Source organism: Schistocerca gregaria, chromosome 3 (assembly GCF_023897955.1).
Source record: "Schistocerca gregaria isolate iqSchGreg1 chromosome 3, iqSchGreg1.2, whole genome shotgun sequence".
Taxonomy (NCBI): Eukaryota; Metazoa; Arthropoda; class Insecta; order Orthoptera; family Acrididae; genus Schistocerca; species Schistocerca gregaria.
In genome coordinates, this window is record NC_064922.1 from 604,416,174 (window position 1) to 604,434,391 (window position 18,218).

Below are 18,218 nucleotides of genomic sequence, written 5' to 3' on the forward strand. Positions count from 1 at the left end.
TGTAAGTCAGGATAACACAACTGAACACTTGATGGTTGATGTATTCAGCACCAAAAAGGCTTTATGAATTGAACTACTTATTGTGTCAGACTATATACTTAAAACATATAATTGTTTCATTACTGTTTCTGAAAATCTAATGAGATGTGGGAGTTATTTTGTTATTTTTCTGAAAACACGAAGTATATGCTAAGTTTTGAAATATTTTACCCCAGATGGGAGACTTTACACTGAATTCGTCTCATGCTTGATGTGCACCAAGTGTTATAACTACTGAAACCTGTAATGATCAGTTATCTGTACAGAAATTCTAGTTTGTAAGTGTTTCAACACAACCATGTCCCACAAAATGATTTGTATCTCATTGCTATTACATATTTTCTTTGATGTTTTGTTATTTATGTAACCAACTAAGAGTAAGAGATCAATTCTTGAAAGATACTAACAAGTACAAAGACTACTTTGCCATTGAATACTATACCCCCACCCCATAAAAAACTGCATAATACAGAGGGGTCCAAGAAAATGTATCCACTCTTTAAAAATCCATAACTGGCAAACTAACTGACGGAGTTGTCTCTTCTTTGGTAGTGTAATAGTTCGTATTTCCAGCAATCGCCACACAAGCGTTATATTGCATTGTTTTGTTTTTTCAGATGACAGTCCCCCGATAGTGTTTTGTTCTTAGTTGCACCTAGTTACTTGAGTCAACATGGCTGGCACAAGGCTTACATTCGATGAAAGGAAGCCACCGAGACATTTAATGATTCGTTGCATTCGAGAGAAATTCGAAGCCGGAGGGTGTGTTAAAGATGTTCACAAACAACGATCTGGACGACCTCTAACAGTAACAAGTCCAGCTAACTCCTGTCGTGCATTACAACAATTCACTCACTCACCACAGAAGTCTGTGAGACAGTGTGCCCGTGGAACTGGAGTGAATCGCTCAAGTGTTCAGCGAATTTTGAAGATAGCAAAGTGGAAGTGCTACATCCCATGATTGGTACACGCAATGAATGAGGACGACCCAAATTGTAGAATGGAGTAGTGTGAGTGGTTTACTAACACGGTGTGCAACGATTAAGAGTTTGCAGAGATGATTCTGCGGTCTGCTGAGGCACAGTTCAAACTCAATGGTATAGTAAATCGCCACAACTGCATCTACTGGGCCACCGAAAATCTGAATGTCCATATAGACAAAGCCAGGAGTAAATGTGAGGTGTGGGTTGTCTTACCAGGGCTTGATTGGGCCATTCTTCTTTGGCGGCACAGTTACCGGTGAGGTGTACCTTCAGAAGCTTCAGACATCCATTTTACCTGCCATCCAAGACTTATATGGAGATGGAAGAGTTTACTTTCAACAAGATGGTGCCCCAGCCCACTACCAAACTCGTGTTAGGGCGTATCTCGAAGAAAATCTACCAGGAAGATGGATAGGCTGTAGAGGTGCTGTGGAGGACCCATCACATTCCCGAGACCTAACTCCTCTGGACTTTTACCTGTGGGGGAACACTAAAAGACGTCATTTATCGACAAAAGCCATGCACATTGGATGAACTTTGAGAATCCAATCATGTGCAAATATCCAACTGAACACGTTGCAGTAAGTAGTTCGTGCTGCAGTTCAGCGGCATCGTTTGTGTGTGGATGTTAAAGGTGACCATTACGAACACCTACAGTGATATCTTTAAGTTGGACTTTAAGCTACACCTTCACCAAAAATGAGACAACTCCGTCAATTAGTTTGCAAGTTATGGGCTTTTAAACAGTGGTACATTTTTTTGGACTCCTGTGTAGTTCTGTAAAAACCTTGAAGATACTGTCTGATAACTAACAATATGTGTATACTATTCTTTATCCTTGAACTACTTGTAAACAGTGCAGAAGGCACCAAGCAATTTCACGTATGATGTCTGTGACATAGAACTCTAAAACAAACAAATCCTGTCTTCATCAAACTGTGTAAAAAAATATCAGGAGAGTTATTGAAATCTGTGGGCACTTGTTTCCCAAAATTTGATTCATAATATCATCTGTGCACAGTATATAATTTTGTGTATTACCTAAATGGGCCTTTTCCAATTCTATCTAGTTTTAAGTGACTTTTCAACCAGAAATTATATGTAAATTTCAGACAATCCCATGATCTGGAGAGAACATTTTCATTTTTGTGCTAGATGTTGTATTTTGGCCGTGTGTTTGTTTAGACACACTACATGGTGCTCCCAATTGAAACTGTGCCATGTTAGCATATCGGAGTTGTATTTGAAACTAGTATGCACATAATCTAGTATCCTAGAACCTTATAAAATGCTTTGACATTTTAGTAGTGTCTATGCTGTACACAGTATTTCATGAACTACTGACAATGTAAGGCACAGGGGACTTGCTTCTGAGACATGGCATCACATTTTTCAGTAGTTAAATTGATATCGCAATCTACAATATTGCAAGTGGTTTCGTAGTTTGCAGTAATGATGAAAGTAAAAGAAAAGGCTGTTTTCAAAATAGTATTAACTCTTCAAAAATTGAGTAACTTTAAGAAGTCAAGCAATAGGAGTACAAATCATTTATCTTATCATTATCTGATCTGCATACAAGTTAAAATTTACTGATAGTTGGGTGTTAGTTTTAGTCTTCTTACCTCTAATGCATTAATATTTGCTTTACTTTTTTTTCCCCAAGATGAGTTAGTATTAGCTTTTGTCAAAGAGAATGCCGAGTATTCTTCTCACTTAATTTCATATCAGTTAAGAAGTTATTTTGACATTTCTCTGTTTTATTTATTTATTTTTTTAATTCAAATTCTGGGAGCCTTGTTTATCTTGCAATTTTCACATGAAATATTTCATTTATGTGATTAGGAAATGTTAGATTCTGAAGCTACACCGTGAAACGTTGTAGGAAATACTCTGGGAGCTGTGTCCACTCCTAAAAAATCATCAAAGGCATCAGCAGTATGAAGAACCATCGGACACCATCCTCCAGTTCAGCACACACCAGATGCCTCTTTTTATCAGCCTTCAAATATTCAGACCACAGAAACCTACGACGAAATTTCGAAAACACCTTTTCTACTGCATGCTCTACTTTTCAAATTTGTAAACATCGTGCACACCTGTGAAACTTTCTCGTACAGTTGAATGCGAGCAAAACTCTCAGGGGCGGGGAAGTGGGAGGGGGGGAGGGGGGTGTAATATGCAATAAGCCATTTATTATATTCTCAAATTTTCAATTTTGTCCTTTTTCAATCTTATCTGAAATGTTTTAAACTCTGACTGTATAATATATAGTGCTAACACAATAAATCCCTGTGATAAAAAAATAAAAATAAAAAACAAATTTAATAAAATAACTATACTACAAAAAGATATATTATTTGCTTACATGAATATGTGTTAACATAATTTGTTCTATTGTGCTGTTGAGTAATAAATGTCTTTTTTTATATTATTTTCAGTTTAATGTTCTATGTTTCGATCTTAGTTTGACTATATCTTTACTGGTGTGCTATGGAACAATGTTAACTGGGTGCGGTTATCTTGCATGTGTGTGTGGGACGAAGGAAGGAAGGAGAAATGTGAATTTTTGTGGAGTTGCGTATAAATGGAATGTATTTCATTGAGTGAACATTGCAAATTTATGGCAGCAAGGCATGTAGGTCTATTAAATATTAAAATTACATACAAATCAGTTTTGTCGACTACATTATTCTATAAACACGTCAATCTGTAGGGCTTCCAGGCCTACAAGAGAACCTGGCTTCCATATGGAAGAAATTCCAGCAACCGATTTTAATGAGATCCTCAAGAAATAAGATGAGTATTTCTTCTTTAAAACTACCGCTAGACCTGGCCAACAATATTTTAACTCCATGAACAATCATTACAATTAATGGTCATCCAATGTGCATAACAAAGGTGGTAATTAAAACTTGAATGTGTAACTCTTCATTGGTATTAAAGGGCTTTGTCTTATGGGGGCTGGACTGATGAGAGAAGCACAATTTTATTCAACTTTAAATCTGTACATTGTATCCCGGTGAGATTTTGGCTGCTGTGATGATTTTCCTGTCTTAACATCTGAGATAGAGGAGGACCATTCTTTATCCCACAGCCTCTGGCTCTTTTCAGCCACTGGTTGATGACAGACTGCTGGTCTGTTTCAGCCTAGGTGGGGAGCACCTTGGCAGATGGCCTGTTCTCTGGCAATGTTGGAGAAGGATAAGGCAACTCCAGCTACATTGATGGGTAGTGACCATTGGTGCTGCGGGTTTGGGGGTTGAGAGAGCTGATGTCCTGACCCATGACTGAAAAACAAGACATTAACATGTGATTAGGGTCAGAAGATGATGTTTGAGACCTTACCGTCATGCTAAGTGAGGATTTTGACATGATGTTTGCAAAGTTTGACACCATGGCAACTGGGTGGAGTCATTCAAACTTTTTCTTATCATCTTCATAAGACAGATGGTTAAGGTTTTTATTTTATATTCCTCGATTTTCTTCTCCCTCTTGAAAACTGAACATGTTGGCAAACAAGGAGTAGACATGTTCTAGGCTTTTTACACATTTATAGCGTAGTTCGCAAGGGCTACCTTCATGCGTTGTCCTTCCGCACATCCCACAGTAGCCTCATTAGTATGGCAGGAGGACGTAAGTCCAAGCCTCTGGCACTTAAAACATCTCATAAGAAGACAAAAGTAGGGTCTGAAATCACATCTATAAACCATGACCATAAATTTCTCAAATAAAACATTTCTATTTAAGGATAGTAAAAAGAGTCTATGACCATGCTGTTATCCAGGTCCTCTCTGGGTGCAACAAATAAATTGTACTCCACATTGTTTCATGTTTTTCATCATCAGCATTAGGTCTTGAAGGAAGGTGACTTCTTGAATCCTGCTGAGTTTCTTATTAAGAGAGGTGGTAACTAGTATATACCCAGCTTGTCAGAGGTGCCTGAAGCACCTGTGATTGGTTGCCGTTCAAAGTTTTGATGAACAGAGGCCCATTTCTCATTTTCTCTATTGCAGTGACTTCTCCAACCTATACTCATTATTTTCAATGAATAATGGTGGCTTTGTTGTTGCAAAAAATTCTCCAGCAGTTATGGGGCTTACCAAGAACTGGGCAAACAATCCATCTCCATTTCTCCTTGGCTGACTCTGATACCACTATGTGCCCAAAGAAGTGCTAAGAGATGTAAGCCTCTGCATCAAAATCTTGCTTTATATCTGTTGAGATGGCTGTCTTGACATGGCCACCAGTTTGTGTGAGATTGATCCATTTCATTGTGGGTCATTTATTCAATGCCACTCAATCCAATTGGAGGCTTTCCCCTTTGGCACCCCCCCCCCCCCCCCCCCCCACTGCCAACAGCACCACAGCAACGGCTTCCTGGCATAGAAGCTATTGCCTCAGATTGAACAGGCACCTTCTCTAAAGCATACATGTGGAAGTTATACCTAAGGCTACAATAGTGTGAACCCTTTGTTGCCAAGAGGCTAAAACCTAGGGGATTATGGAAAGAAGACGACCTTAAAAATGCTATTAATAAAGTAAACAATAATTATTGTTCAGTGAGAAAAGCTTCCATGAAGTTTAATATTCCTGGGAATATAAAATTCTATGGCAGCTTTTCTCACAGAATAACCATCATTGTTTACTTTATTACCTGGAAATAGTGAACTCCTTAATAACATTTTAAAGCTTGTCTTCTTTCCATGATCCACTAGAAGAGCCTGCCTTGTGAATGTACTTATTTAGCATCGGCAAAAAATTTCTTGAGAGGAAATTAAAGACTTGCTGTGATTCCAAAATTCAAATGGCCCTAGTTCTTGTTTGGGTTCAGCTAATAATTTATGACTTGTCCACCACGTAAAAAAGAATGCAGGCCCATGGTGTTCTCTTAACAAGATATGATGTACAAAGTCTAGCCCATGATTTTGCTGTGCAGCTTGGCCTAAAGCATAAATTTAATAACTAAAATGGAAAAAGCAGGTTATGATTTGTTATAACTGTTCTTATCTTAACAACCAGTTCCAAGTGTATAAAAATCTGAACACGTGTCTTTGGCCACAGTCCAGGGAATGAATCATGAGGAAGCCAGGGAATATTTCAACTTACTTTCAGCCATAATGGAAGAAAATGATTTGCTCAATAAACTGGGAAGTACATTTAACAAGGATGAGACAGGCCTTCAGTTAAATAGGAGACCTGGTACTGTTACAGCTGAAAAGGGGTGAAAAACACTTCCTGTGATTACTTTGTTGGAAAAAGGAGATACTATTACAGTACATGTATGCTGAAGGGATGTTTCTTCCTCATATTTCTTCCTCCTTATGTTGTCATGAAGGGAGTGAACAAAAAGAAAGAGTGGAAGAGTAACATGCCACTGGGAAGTAAAGTTGTCACACCAAATAAATCTGCCTATGTGAATGCTGAGATCTCTTTTGAATCAATAAGGGATCATTTCATGTCCCACAAATGCCTTGTAACAGTTATGCTGGTTTTGGATCGCTATAGTTCAAGCTCTAGTTCAGCACAGGTGGAGTATGCTGAGATGAATAGTATAATTTTAATGTGTCTCCTCAGCCATACCCATTATCTGCAGTTGCTAGATCGATTTGTCTTCAGATCTTTAAAGCTTCATTTTTACAGTGCTGTTGAAAAATGGCAAGAAAAATCACCCACATCAGAAGCTAAGATGCAATTTGACAAGCTACTACAAGAGTGTTGGAAAAAAGCTGAAACACCAAACACCAGGGAACACCACCTCTTGATTCATAGCAATGGGAATCTACTCGTTTAATGCCAATGTAGTTCCACATTATGTTTTTAGAAGTAACCCAGGTAACTTACAGGAAATGAAAACATTTGCATACCTGTCCAAACACTCCATGAAAGAACATCACCCTTTCCATGTTCCCTTACTAGAGCAGATATCTAGCCCCAAATCCACTGAAAGAGCCATCAACTCTACTTCAGCACACAAACATGGCCAAAAACCCCATGAAAGAAGAGCAATGTCACCTCCACCAGGACCTTCTACAGGATCAGACAATAGGCCTATTTGGCCTGTGATTTCAAATGAAATAAACCAAGTCACCCCTACAAAAATTCTGAACAATATCTCAACTTTGCGAACTAGATTCATATCTCAACCACACACATGAAGGCCTAGAAAAATTAAAGCTACAAACTTGATGTCAAAAGAAGCATATTAAAAATTTAAAATCGAAACTTGATGCAAAGGAAAAGAACTAGGCCTATTGGAAAACAACTAGTGAAAAAAGCTCAGACGGTTCAGACTTGTCAAATGATGTTGACCACAACAAAGAGTCAAGTGATGAACTTCTAGAAGAAGAAGACAAGTGCACTGGTTGTGGGGAAAACTATTCAAAACCAGATAAAACTTCTGACTGAATTCAGTGCGTCAGTTGTAATGGTTGGTTACATGAATCCTGCACAACATATGTTGATGTGTGCCATTGATGTGCTAATGCTACTTTAAAAAAACAAATCTGAGTCTATCCAGTAAACATTCCTGAAATTAGGCAATTTAGTTGTAAGTTATAATGCTAGAGACCACCACATTGTAGCACATTGGTAAAATTTTGCATGATCCACCACTGGTATAGAGGAAATCAAACATATACACTATGAAGTTAATGGTTCACCAATGTTTTCAACAAATATGGCCTACAAAGAAAGCTGCTAATCCTTGTGCACTCATAAAATACAAGAAAGGCCGGTTGACAATACTAGCCATTCATGCTGTTGATCATCCGATTATATCAGAGTAAGAAGATTTCATTGATTTGTTACTGAATTATTTGAACAGGCAATTTGACTTAACTATGAGCAACGCCAGTCATCATTACTTTTGCAAATAGATTAGTTTGGAAAGTATTCCACCTTTCTGGACAGATAAAAAAAATCTACTCACAAGCAGTGGGAGGGTGCACACACACACACACACACACACACACACACACACACACACACACACACACAAGGATTTAAGTTTCACAAGATTTCAGACCCAGTGGCTCCTTCTTCTGGTAGAAGAGTTGAAGGGGAAGGAAGAGGGGTGAAGGAAAAGGACTGGAGAGGTTTGGAGAAGGAGGTACAGTTTAGAAGTCACTCAGACCCCAAGTCAGAGGAGACTTATTGGACAGGATGAGAAGGAAAGGCAGATTGTTGGGGACTGTACTGGTTGAGACCTGAAATCTGACAGCTTAAAGGTGGAAGACAGGGTAATATGCAAGATAGGGATTACAACTAAAACATCATGCAAGAGATAATAAGAGTGAGAAACTAAATGAACTGTATGTAATGGATGTGGGATGGGGGACAGCGAAAAACAGACTAGTCAGAAAATGAAAATATATAGAAAACTGAAATGGAATGTATAAAAGAGTAGTTATTGTGAATAAATGCTGATACTGAAGAAATTAACGTAAATTAAGACCAGTTGGGTGGCGAGAACCAAGGACATGTTATTGTAGTTCCCACCCACAGAGTTCTAAAAAACTATTGTCTGGGGGAAGAAGAGAACCATTCTTATTAACTCATGCACAATGTTTTTGTCATAATCTCTGCCTTGCATATTACCCTGTCTTCCACCTTTAAGCTATCAGGTTTTCAAATCTCATCCAGTGCAGTCTCAACAATCAGTCTTTTCTTCTCATCCTGTCCAGTAAGTCTCCCCAGACCCAGGGTTCTGAGTGACTTCTAAACTGTACTCCTTTCCCTAAACCTCTCCAGTCCTTTTCCTTCACCCCTTCCATCCCCTTCAACTCTTGTCAGCAGAAGGAGTCACTAGCTTCAAAAGCTTGTGAAAAGTTTTGTGTGTGTGTGTGTGTGTGTGTGTGTGTGTGTGTGTGTGTGTGTGTGTGTGTGTGTGTGTGTACCCTTCCCACTGCTTGGTGAGTGGATTTTTTTATCTGCCCATTTAGATTATTTTATCAATAATTGATTGCTTTCTTTGTAAAGTAATGAGACATATCTGAATGCAGTAGTGAAATGGTATAATATGGAAAGGCTAATATCAGCCAGTTATGCTAAATTATGTCATCTTAAGATCCGATTGCTAATTCATTCATAGCATTGTTACACATGGACCATATCTTGAATAGCATAAATGAACACAACTGCTTTCCTCTGGTAAAAATATGAAACTGGTATCCACCATCCTCTCCTACAACTTCTTGATTGCCAACTGTGTATATTGTGTTCCCATAGGAAGCTTAGAAGAGAAGGAAACAGTAATAATAATGATAATAATAATAAAAGATAAAATACTTGTTTTAAAAAATGAGCATGGGAAAGGGAACCTGTATTAGCCTCTGAATCTTGGATATTATGTTGTTAATAGTGACAGAAAAGGTGGACATGTCCAGGATGGCCTCCTAATTGAAACAGTTCTCCTGTTCATGTTTATCAGACAGGGCTTCCTTGACTCAATAATTGAAGACCCATCTGGATAGGAAGGACTATCCAAAGACTGAAAAGTATCTCAGGGAGCCCCACGGTGGAGCTTTCCAAGCTTATTATGATCTTCAAAGTGATGCCGTAGGCCTTCTTTAGATATTAAGAAACATCCATGATGTGACAGTAGGATAGAATAACCTATGCCATAGGCACATTCACAACAAATAGGTTATCAGTGATGCAATGGAATCACTTAAACTCACAGCGCAACTAAACAGTTGTTGGTACTTCAGGATCCACTTAACAGAATGGTTCATTATACAGCCCTAGTTCTTCCCAACACAGAGAGGTTAACATTATAACTACTGAGGTAAGTGTAATCCTTCCCTGGTTTCAAAAGAATTTTTCTTGGATGCACAGAGGCCAGTTAGACTTGATAAACATCCATGTCGATGGTTTCTTTCCAGACATTGCTTGAATTTTTAGCAATATTGTAAGTGACAAATGACTACTTTTATGTAAGTTATCAACCACATCCAATTGAGCAGTGTCCATGAAGAAAGGAAAACATAGTGAAAGTTCGGTGTGACAGGTTGGTTGGTGGGTTGGTTTAGGATACAAAGGGACCAAACTACAGGATCATCAAATCCCTTTTTCCTGATGCAAACAAGGCTCAAGGTAAAAAACAACATCCAAATTTAATTTGTGGGGGTAAAAGGAACAGGGAACCACGTTTAAAGAGAAAACAAACGAAAGGAACAAATAAAAGGGGGAAATGTACACCACAAGGAAAAGTAGAGGAAGGTATTATAACCGTAGAGGAGATGGTCTTGGCTGGCTGACCACAAGAATAAAAGAGCATGAGCCAGTCACTCTGAGACACACAAAAATGTCCAGCAAAAAGACTAGGCGGGATGAACACACATATAGGGAAAAGGCGAACAAAAAAGGCAAACAAAATGCACAGAAATGATGGCAGAGTGAAATTGAAGGGAGGGCGGAAGCTTCGGAGAGGAGGCCAGACACCCACCCTCAGATGATATGATAAAAACCCCCACTCACGAATAAAACATAAAACTAAATCTGCTGTTGAGGCATTGTTGCCCTACACCATAGCCAGTGTGACGGGGAGGTTAAAAGTGTGAGTGACAGTCGTAGGGGAGCCACAGTGACACTGAGGTGGGTCCTCGTGACAGAGGAGGTGAGCATGTGTTAGTCACGTATGGCCAATGTGGAGCTGGCAAAGGACAACAGATTCCCTACGAGTGGCTCACATGAATGACGGCTACACATTTGTTGTCTCCTTGATAACATGGAGTATATTTGGTGTACTGAGGGTGCGCCATTCTGTATCACAGAATGTGAAAAACTTCGCAGAGCAATACCTATAGCAAGTCGCTCTCCGGCAGGCCAATCTCCAGAGTTGGTTTACTGGTAACCTGTTTGGCCAAGTGGTCAGCAAGTTCATTGTCCGGCATCTCAACATGTCCTGGGGTCCAGATGAAGGTCACTGAACATCCACTATTCTCCAGGGCATAAAGAAACTCATAGATGGTCATTACCAAAGGATGTCAAGGGAAGTACTGGTCGAGAGCTTGTAGGCTGCTTAAGGAGTCACTACAGATGACAAAGGACTCACCAACACAGAAGCGGATACCCTCAAGGGTGTGACAAATGGCTACCTACTCTGCAATGAAAACACTGCAGACATCTGACAAGGAGAACTATTCAGTATGTCCAATGCGAGCGTAAGCGAAGCCAACAACACTGCCAATCACTGATCAATCAGTGTAGACTATTTCAAGCCCTGGAAATCGCTGAGAAGAGAGAGAAATTGCCAGCTGAGGACCTCACGTGGAACAGAGCATTTTGGGCCTTGTTATAGGTCCAGGCGAAGATGTGGCCAAGGTACAGACCATGGAGGTGTACAGAAGTGGACCCACATGGTTCATTAAGAAGCGACCAGACACAGACGGTGAGGGGATTCCCAGTGCTGAGCCACCATTACGAGAGATGGATCACCATGTGAGGAAAAAGAAGATGGTAATTTGGATGGCAAGACAAATTGTGAATGTGGGCGGTACAATTTGCAAGCAATAGTTGCAGCTGGATCCACAATCGAGGAACACTAGCTTCCATAAGAAGGCTGTTCATGGGGCTCATTTGGAAGGCTCCCGTCACAAGCCAAACTACACAGTGGTGAGTAGGGTCCACAGACGCAGTGCGCAGGGCAATGCTGAACCATACACCATGCTTATGTAGTCAATATGGGATTGTATGAAGGCTTTGTACAGCTGCAGCAGTGTACGTCAATCAGCACCCCAGTCAGTGTGGCTCAAGCATCGAATAACATTAAGGTGCCTCCAGCACCTGCCCTTATGCTGAAGTTAAGTGAGTGTCGAATATCAGTCCCAAAAAGCGGCAAGTCTTCACTACTTGTAGTAGGGTCATAGAGGTAAAATTCTGCATGGGGATAGACAGTACAACAATGACATAAGTACATGACGCAAGTTTTGGCGGCTGAAAACTGAAAGCCATTAGTGACGGCCCACAACTGCGCCTTCTGTATAGCTCCCTGCAGCCAGCATTAAGCCAAAACAACAGAAGAGGAGCAAAAGAAAATACAACAATCATCAGCATGTAGGAGGGAAGAGACTGACAATCGTGCTGCTAATGCAAGACCATTGACGGCAATTAAAAGAGTGGGACACTCAGGACAAAGCCCCGCGGGACCCCATTCTCTTATATTTGGGGTGCACTGTGGGATGCACCAATGCGTACTCTGGAAGTGCAGAGTGACAAAAAGTTCTGTATACAGATTGGAAGTGGGCCTCAGAAACCCCGACCATGTAGAGTAGCGAGGATACGGTGTCACCAAGTGGTATTGTATGACTTTGTCAGGTCGAAAAAGACGGCAACAAGGTGTTGTCACCAGAAAAAGGTCGATCAAATGGCAGATTCCAGGTGTACCAAATTGTCAATGGCGGAGTCCCCTTGGCGAAAACTGCCCTGTGATGGAGCCAGAAGGCCCCAAGACTCAAGAAGCCAACACAACCGCCAGCTCACCATATGTTTGAGTAGCTTGCACAGAATGTTTGTTAGGCTCATAGGATGATAACTATCAACATCTAGTGGGTTCTTACCAGGTTTTAGAAATGGGATGATGATACTGTCCTGCCATTGTGACAGGAATTCATCATCACTCCAGATGTGGTTGAAGATGGCAAAGAGGTGCCCCTGGGAATCCACTGACAAATGCTTCAGCATTTCCGAATGGATGTGGTCTGGGCCAGGTTATGTGTCAGAACAGTCAGCAAGAGCACTGAGAAATTCCCACACACTGAAGGGACATTATTTGGTCAGGGTGTCATGGAGCAAAAGAGAGGTGTTGTCGTTCCACCCTCTGTTTGAGAAGACTAAAGGTGGGATGATAATTCTCAGACACAGAGATGCAAGCATAATACTCAGCAAGTCACTCTGCAATTTCGTCTGGATTGGCAGATACAGTTCCATCTGTGGAAATTCCAGGGACACCTACAGGGGTCTGACAGCTGTAAAGTTAGCGAAGCTTTGTCCAAACCTGGGAAGGGAAGGTTTGTGTTCCAATGCTTGAGACATAGCGTTTCCAACACTCCTGTTTGCTTCATTTGATGAGTAGGAAAACCTGGGCACAGAACCATTTGAGGGCAATGAGGTTCTCCAGGGACATGTAGTGCTTGTGATGTTGGAAAGCCTGCCTATGGTCTCTAATGGCCGCAGCAATTTCTGGCAACCACGAAGGCACTGACTTCCGCTGGGGGGCAACTGGAGGAACAAGGGATTGCGGACTCAGCTGCTTAGTGATGATGTGAATCACCTCATCAATGGTGTCATGCAACAGAGATTCAACGGCAGTAGAGGATGTGAAAGTGTCCAAGTCAGCCTTGGGAAAAGCCCACCTGGACAAGTGGCGAGATGAGGAATGCAGGGACAGAAGAGTAGAAAGTGGTCACTACCACAGAAGTCGTCATGTGCTCTCCAGTTGATAGATGGGAGAAGGCCAGAGAGATCAATGGCCAAATATGAGCCATGGGCCACATTGAAATGTGTGGGGGCACCTGTATTTAGGAGGCAAAAGTCAAGTTGAGTTAGCAGGTCCTCAACATCTTTGCCACAGCCAGTAATCTTCGTTTCTCCCCAAAAAGGGTTATGGGCAATAAAATCAAACAGAAGGAGAGTGCAACCAATACATGGGGTTGTGCGTCACCATCTGGAGGGCGGTAGATGTTACATATGGTAACTTCCTGTGTTATCCTCACCCTGACAGCCACAGCTTCTAAAGGTGTTTGAAGAGGCACAGGTTTACTACAGACAGAGGTAAGGTCAAAGATGCAAACTTAACCTGACAGTCTGTCACAGGCAGGACAGTTTTTGTTGTACCCCCGATAGCCATGAAGTGTGGGGGTCCGCATTGCAGGAAACGAGGTTTCCTGAACGACAATGCAAAAAGCAGGTGTAACATTTCAAAGTTGATGTAACTCAGCCAGGTGGGAGAAAAAACTGTCGCAGTTCCACTGGAAGATGACACTTTCTGGAATCGGGTACGACATGTAATGACCAAGGAGGCAGGTTATGTTCTAGCATCACCTGCCGCTACTGGTTGAGTATTTGTATCCTTTGTCACTGCGGATGAGGTGTCAGTGAGAGCCAAGTCCTCGGGGGATGCGAAAATCTCCACTTCATCCTCAGATGCAGAGCTGGTAGGGAGTGGTGGTGTTGGGGCCACTGGAGGATCCTGTTTCTTAGTAGACTACTTCTTCATTTGTTTGTTCTCTCGCTTCTCTGTAGGGGTTTGCTGGGAGGGCATCTCTGAAGTATCTTCAGGAATGGAGGAAGATCGTGCAGCCCTTCGGCCAGCAGCTTGTGACTCCTTATGCCATTGGCAAGAGTACATTGTGGCATTAGTAGAGACCTTAGAAGAAAAGGTTCCAAGGGACCCCTTCCACATGAGAGGAGCCGGAGGATGCTGGTGCATCTCCGGCTGCTGGGGGAGGGGACCGATATCCTGGTTCGTTTGGGGAGGTATTGCTCCTGAAGTAGGTGCCCCCTACCACCAATGGCGTCAATGTATTCAGGTGGCCCAGAGGGCCCACTGTATGTGGCAGGGGATGTGGAACTACTGGCACATGAGAGGGTGATCTCAGCATTGCTGCAGCATATATGAATGTCAATCGATTGGAGTACAATCGTTCAAATTTACATTTAGCCTCTCGGTAAGTCAGCCAGTCCAGGGTCTTGTACTCCATAATTTTCCACTCCTTTTGGAGTACTGTGCAGTCTGGTGAGCAGGAGGAATGGTGCTCTCCACAGTTGATACAAGTGGTAGGTGGTGCACATGCAGTACTTGGATGCACTGTATGTCCGCAGTCTCTACATGTGGCACTGGAATGGCAGCAGGAAGACACATGCCTGAATTTCAAGCACTTAATGCACCGCATAGGGGGAGGGACGTAAGGTTTCATGTCACAGCAGTAGACTATCACCTTGACCTTTTCAGGCAATGTATCACCCTCAAAGGCCAAGATGAAGGCTCCAGTAGCCACCCTATTGTCTTTGGGTCTCCTGCAGATGCACAGGATGAAATAAACACCCCGCCATTCTAAACTGGTGGAGAGCTCATCATCAGACTGCAAGAGGAGGTCACAATGGAAATATCGAGACTTTTATGGGGAGCGATGGAAAGGGGAATATCACCCAGGTGAACACAGGCGAGTAATGCACAGGACTGGGGGGGGGGGGGGGGGGGGGGGTGCTGGATGTATAAGGACTGCCCCATTTCTCATTTTTGACAGTGCAGCCACTTCCCCAAACTTATCCTCAAGGTATTCAACAAAAAAATGAGGCTTTGTAGCTAAAAGGAGCCCAATCCGTTCTGCTGCTGACTAAATACCTTGGCGAATAAGGCTCTCTCTTTTCCATGGAGCTACGTTCGTCCAATGATGTGGCTAGGAAGGGGAACGATTTGGGGTCATACCTCTCAGTATTAATGTCAACTTTTCTGTTTTTAGAGACTGCTGGGACCATTCAGTCCCCAGCAAAAGATAACTTGGTCCGCTTCATTGTAGGTCATCCGCCCTCATGCCACCCACTCTCATCAGAGGCTCTCCCCACAGGCGCCACCCAGCCACAGCAAAGGCCACCTAGTACGATGGCCGTTGTTGGGAGTCACGATGCCCCAAGAAGATGGGCATCTACTTCTTGGCATTCATCGAGAGTTCATAGCTCAGACATCAGCAGTGTAATCCTTGTGTTGTGAGGGGGCTCCCACAAAGTGGGTTCATATTGCCCGCACTACAATGGACTGGCTACCGTGTTGGATGTTGGGTGCCAAGAAATCCAATTTTGTCATTGGGGCACAAGAGGACAGGAGACAACAGAAGAAGATGACGTACCCCCGGAAGGTATCCACACCCAAATAGTTGCAAACCCATGATGAGAGGAGATGCAGGAGATTTAATCTAATTGCACTATGGATAACTGGTGCACCACATAAGGCATCCTTCCCCAAATGGCCCGCACTTCTGTAGAATTTGGAAAGTGGGAGGTCAAACGATAGAATGGGACGTGAACTTGAAGGGCCAAAAGGTGGGAGACTCCTTTCAGTCAGTGTGAGAGCATGACCCCAAAGCATTTGAAGAGTGGATGCTCTGTTCCATGTTCATGTTCAGAAGGCATAACTCTTGCTTTGGAATGAGGTTCTACACAGCTCTACCTGAGAGGTATGTAATTGTGTAGCACCTTAGCATGTGCTTTAAAGTTTCCACAAAAACTCCTTTCTAATGTGACACATAGGCCACTTGAAACCTTCCATTAAGTATCAGTTTCCCTAAGCTTTTGGATGAGACCTTGTATCTCAACACTTGTGTCTTTTCTTCATTCTCCTCTTCTCCATAGGTCCTCTTCTCATTTATTATTATTAGGTTTATTTTTTAGTTGTTGCCTCATCATTTTCTTTTCCTCTTCTTTGTCTTCCTTGATTTCTTATTCTTCCCTCCTTTCTGTCATCTTTTAAACGAATACTGATGCAGACCTTCCTATCCTAGTTCTCACGAGTTAATGATTCACTGATAAAACGTGTTGCCAGCACCCATTTGAGTTTGAAAGTAGGTTTTTTTTTAATTTAATACCTTAAAAAAGTTACCTTCAAACACTTTTTCAAGGAAATCAAAGTTTTTTCTCCTGAAAAACTTTTTCCATGATGGAAAGGAATCTTTTAACCAGAAATAAGTCATTACAAACCTTTAAATGAGCAGTATTTAGGTACATAAATATTCTATGATGATAAAATCTACCATTTTTGTCACATACTGTATGAGAGTTGGATAAAAAGTAGTGGTAACACTGCTGTAACATGAAGGATGTGCATCAAATGGTATACATGCTGTCTGTAGCTGATAGTATAAGATCAATTTATGTAGGGCAGTGAATGCTGACATCTATGTTTGAGTCAGTTTCAGCAGGCAATGTTTAAAGTGTAGGACACCGGTTCAAGTGGTCTAACAGCATTTTTAGGAAACATAAATAACATGCTTGGATCAAGACTGAAGTGGCATATGGTCAGAGCACATGCAGAGGAAATGCTCAATCATCACCTCAGGGAGGGTGAAGAAAGACTTCCTTGTCATATGGATGAAACCAGGGCTCAGTCATAAAAACCATGATTTAAGTAGCCATCCAATGAATAGAAATCTTCTGGTTCTCCTCACCCACAGAAAATGCACCATGAACCAGCTGGTACCAAAGTGATGTTCATTGAGGCTAACAATATGCACGCCTTAATCTTGCATCACCTTCTACTGCAGCCTACTACTGCAGCTTCTTGTGATATTACCTTCATCCTGCACTGGGAAGAAAGGGGCAGCACTTTCTGGCTCGGTATCCAATCATCCTTCATGGCATTGCACTGCATGATGTTGTACAGTGAATCCCATGGAAGACCTCCAGTGTATGTGGTAGTGGGAGATACTGGAACATCCACTATATTCACCCAATATGAGCACATGCAATTATGACCTGTTCACCAGAACGATGGAACATCTTTATGGCAAGTACTGCAATAGAAATGAAGACGTCATCTGGGCTATAGAGCAGTCATCAACAGAGATGGACATGCTGATAGTGTACAACACGTTCCATCTGTGTGGGGGATGGTGATAGAGATATGGGGCAACCACAATGAGGGGATGTGATATGGTGAACCACTGTCAATAATGTCTCGTATGATTTTCAGTAGTGTTGGCACTACCTTTTATCCAAACAATGAATTCCACACCCAGCTCAATACACACTTTCAAGTACTAAAAGAAGCTCTACATCCACATAAGAAAATGGTCATTAACTTAAAAGATAGTTAGCTGACTGAAGTAAAACAAAACAAAAACTGTATCTAAAGGTCACATTTAATTTGCCTTTGTACTTACCCAGTAACAATGAATGGGATGAAAAACATCACAAGTATTTCCTTCAGCATTTTTACAGCAACTAAAACAGAAGTGGAATGTGTGACACAAAGAATTTACTAATTTAAAAGCAAACTCTTTACTTTAAAAGAGTGGTTATTAAATCAGTAATCAGTTAAGTATAGCAGTTTTTAACAAATGCTTCTAAGAAATGTCATGAGGCATGCTCAGATGGTGTAACCAATAGTATACTGCCTGAAAAAGCAAGAGATTCAGATTAGAAGTTTTAAATTACCACATACAAACATGTGTTCTTGACTACCTGATTGATGTAAAATAGCAT

General features: G+C 41.6%; 1 protein-coding gene across 1 annotated transcript in view; it reads right to left on the reverse strand.

Moving 5' to 3' along the window:
* Positions 1-18,218, reverse strand: part of LOC126355144 (uncharacterized) — a 93,542-nt gene that overhangs the window by 54,034 nt on the left and 21,290 nt on the right. The window contains exon 2 of the mRNA XM_050005340.1: positions 17,897-17,957. Within this exon, the coding sequence (XP_049861297.1) occupies positions 17,897-17,946 (50 nt within the window). The 5' untranslated portion in view covers positions 17,947-17,957. The remainder of the gene's footprint in view (positions 1-17,896; positions 17,958-18,218) is intronic.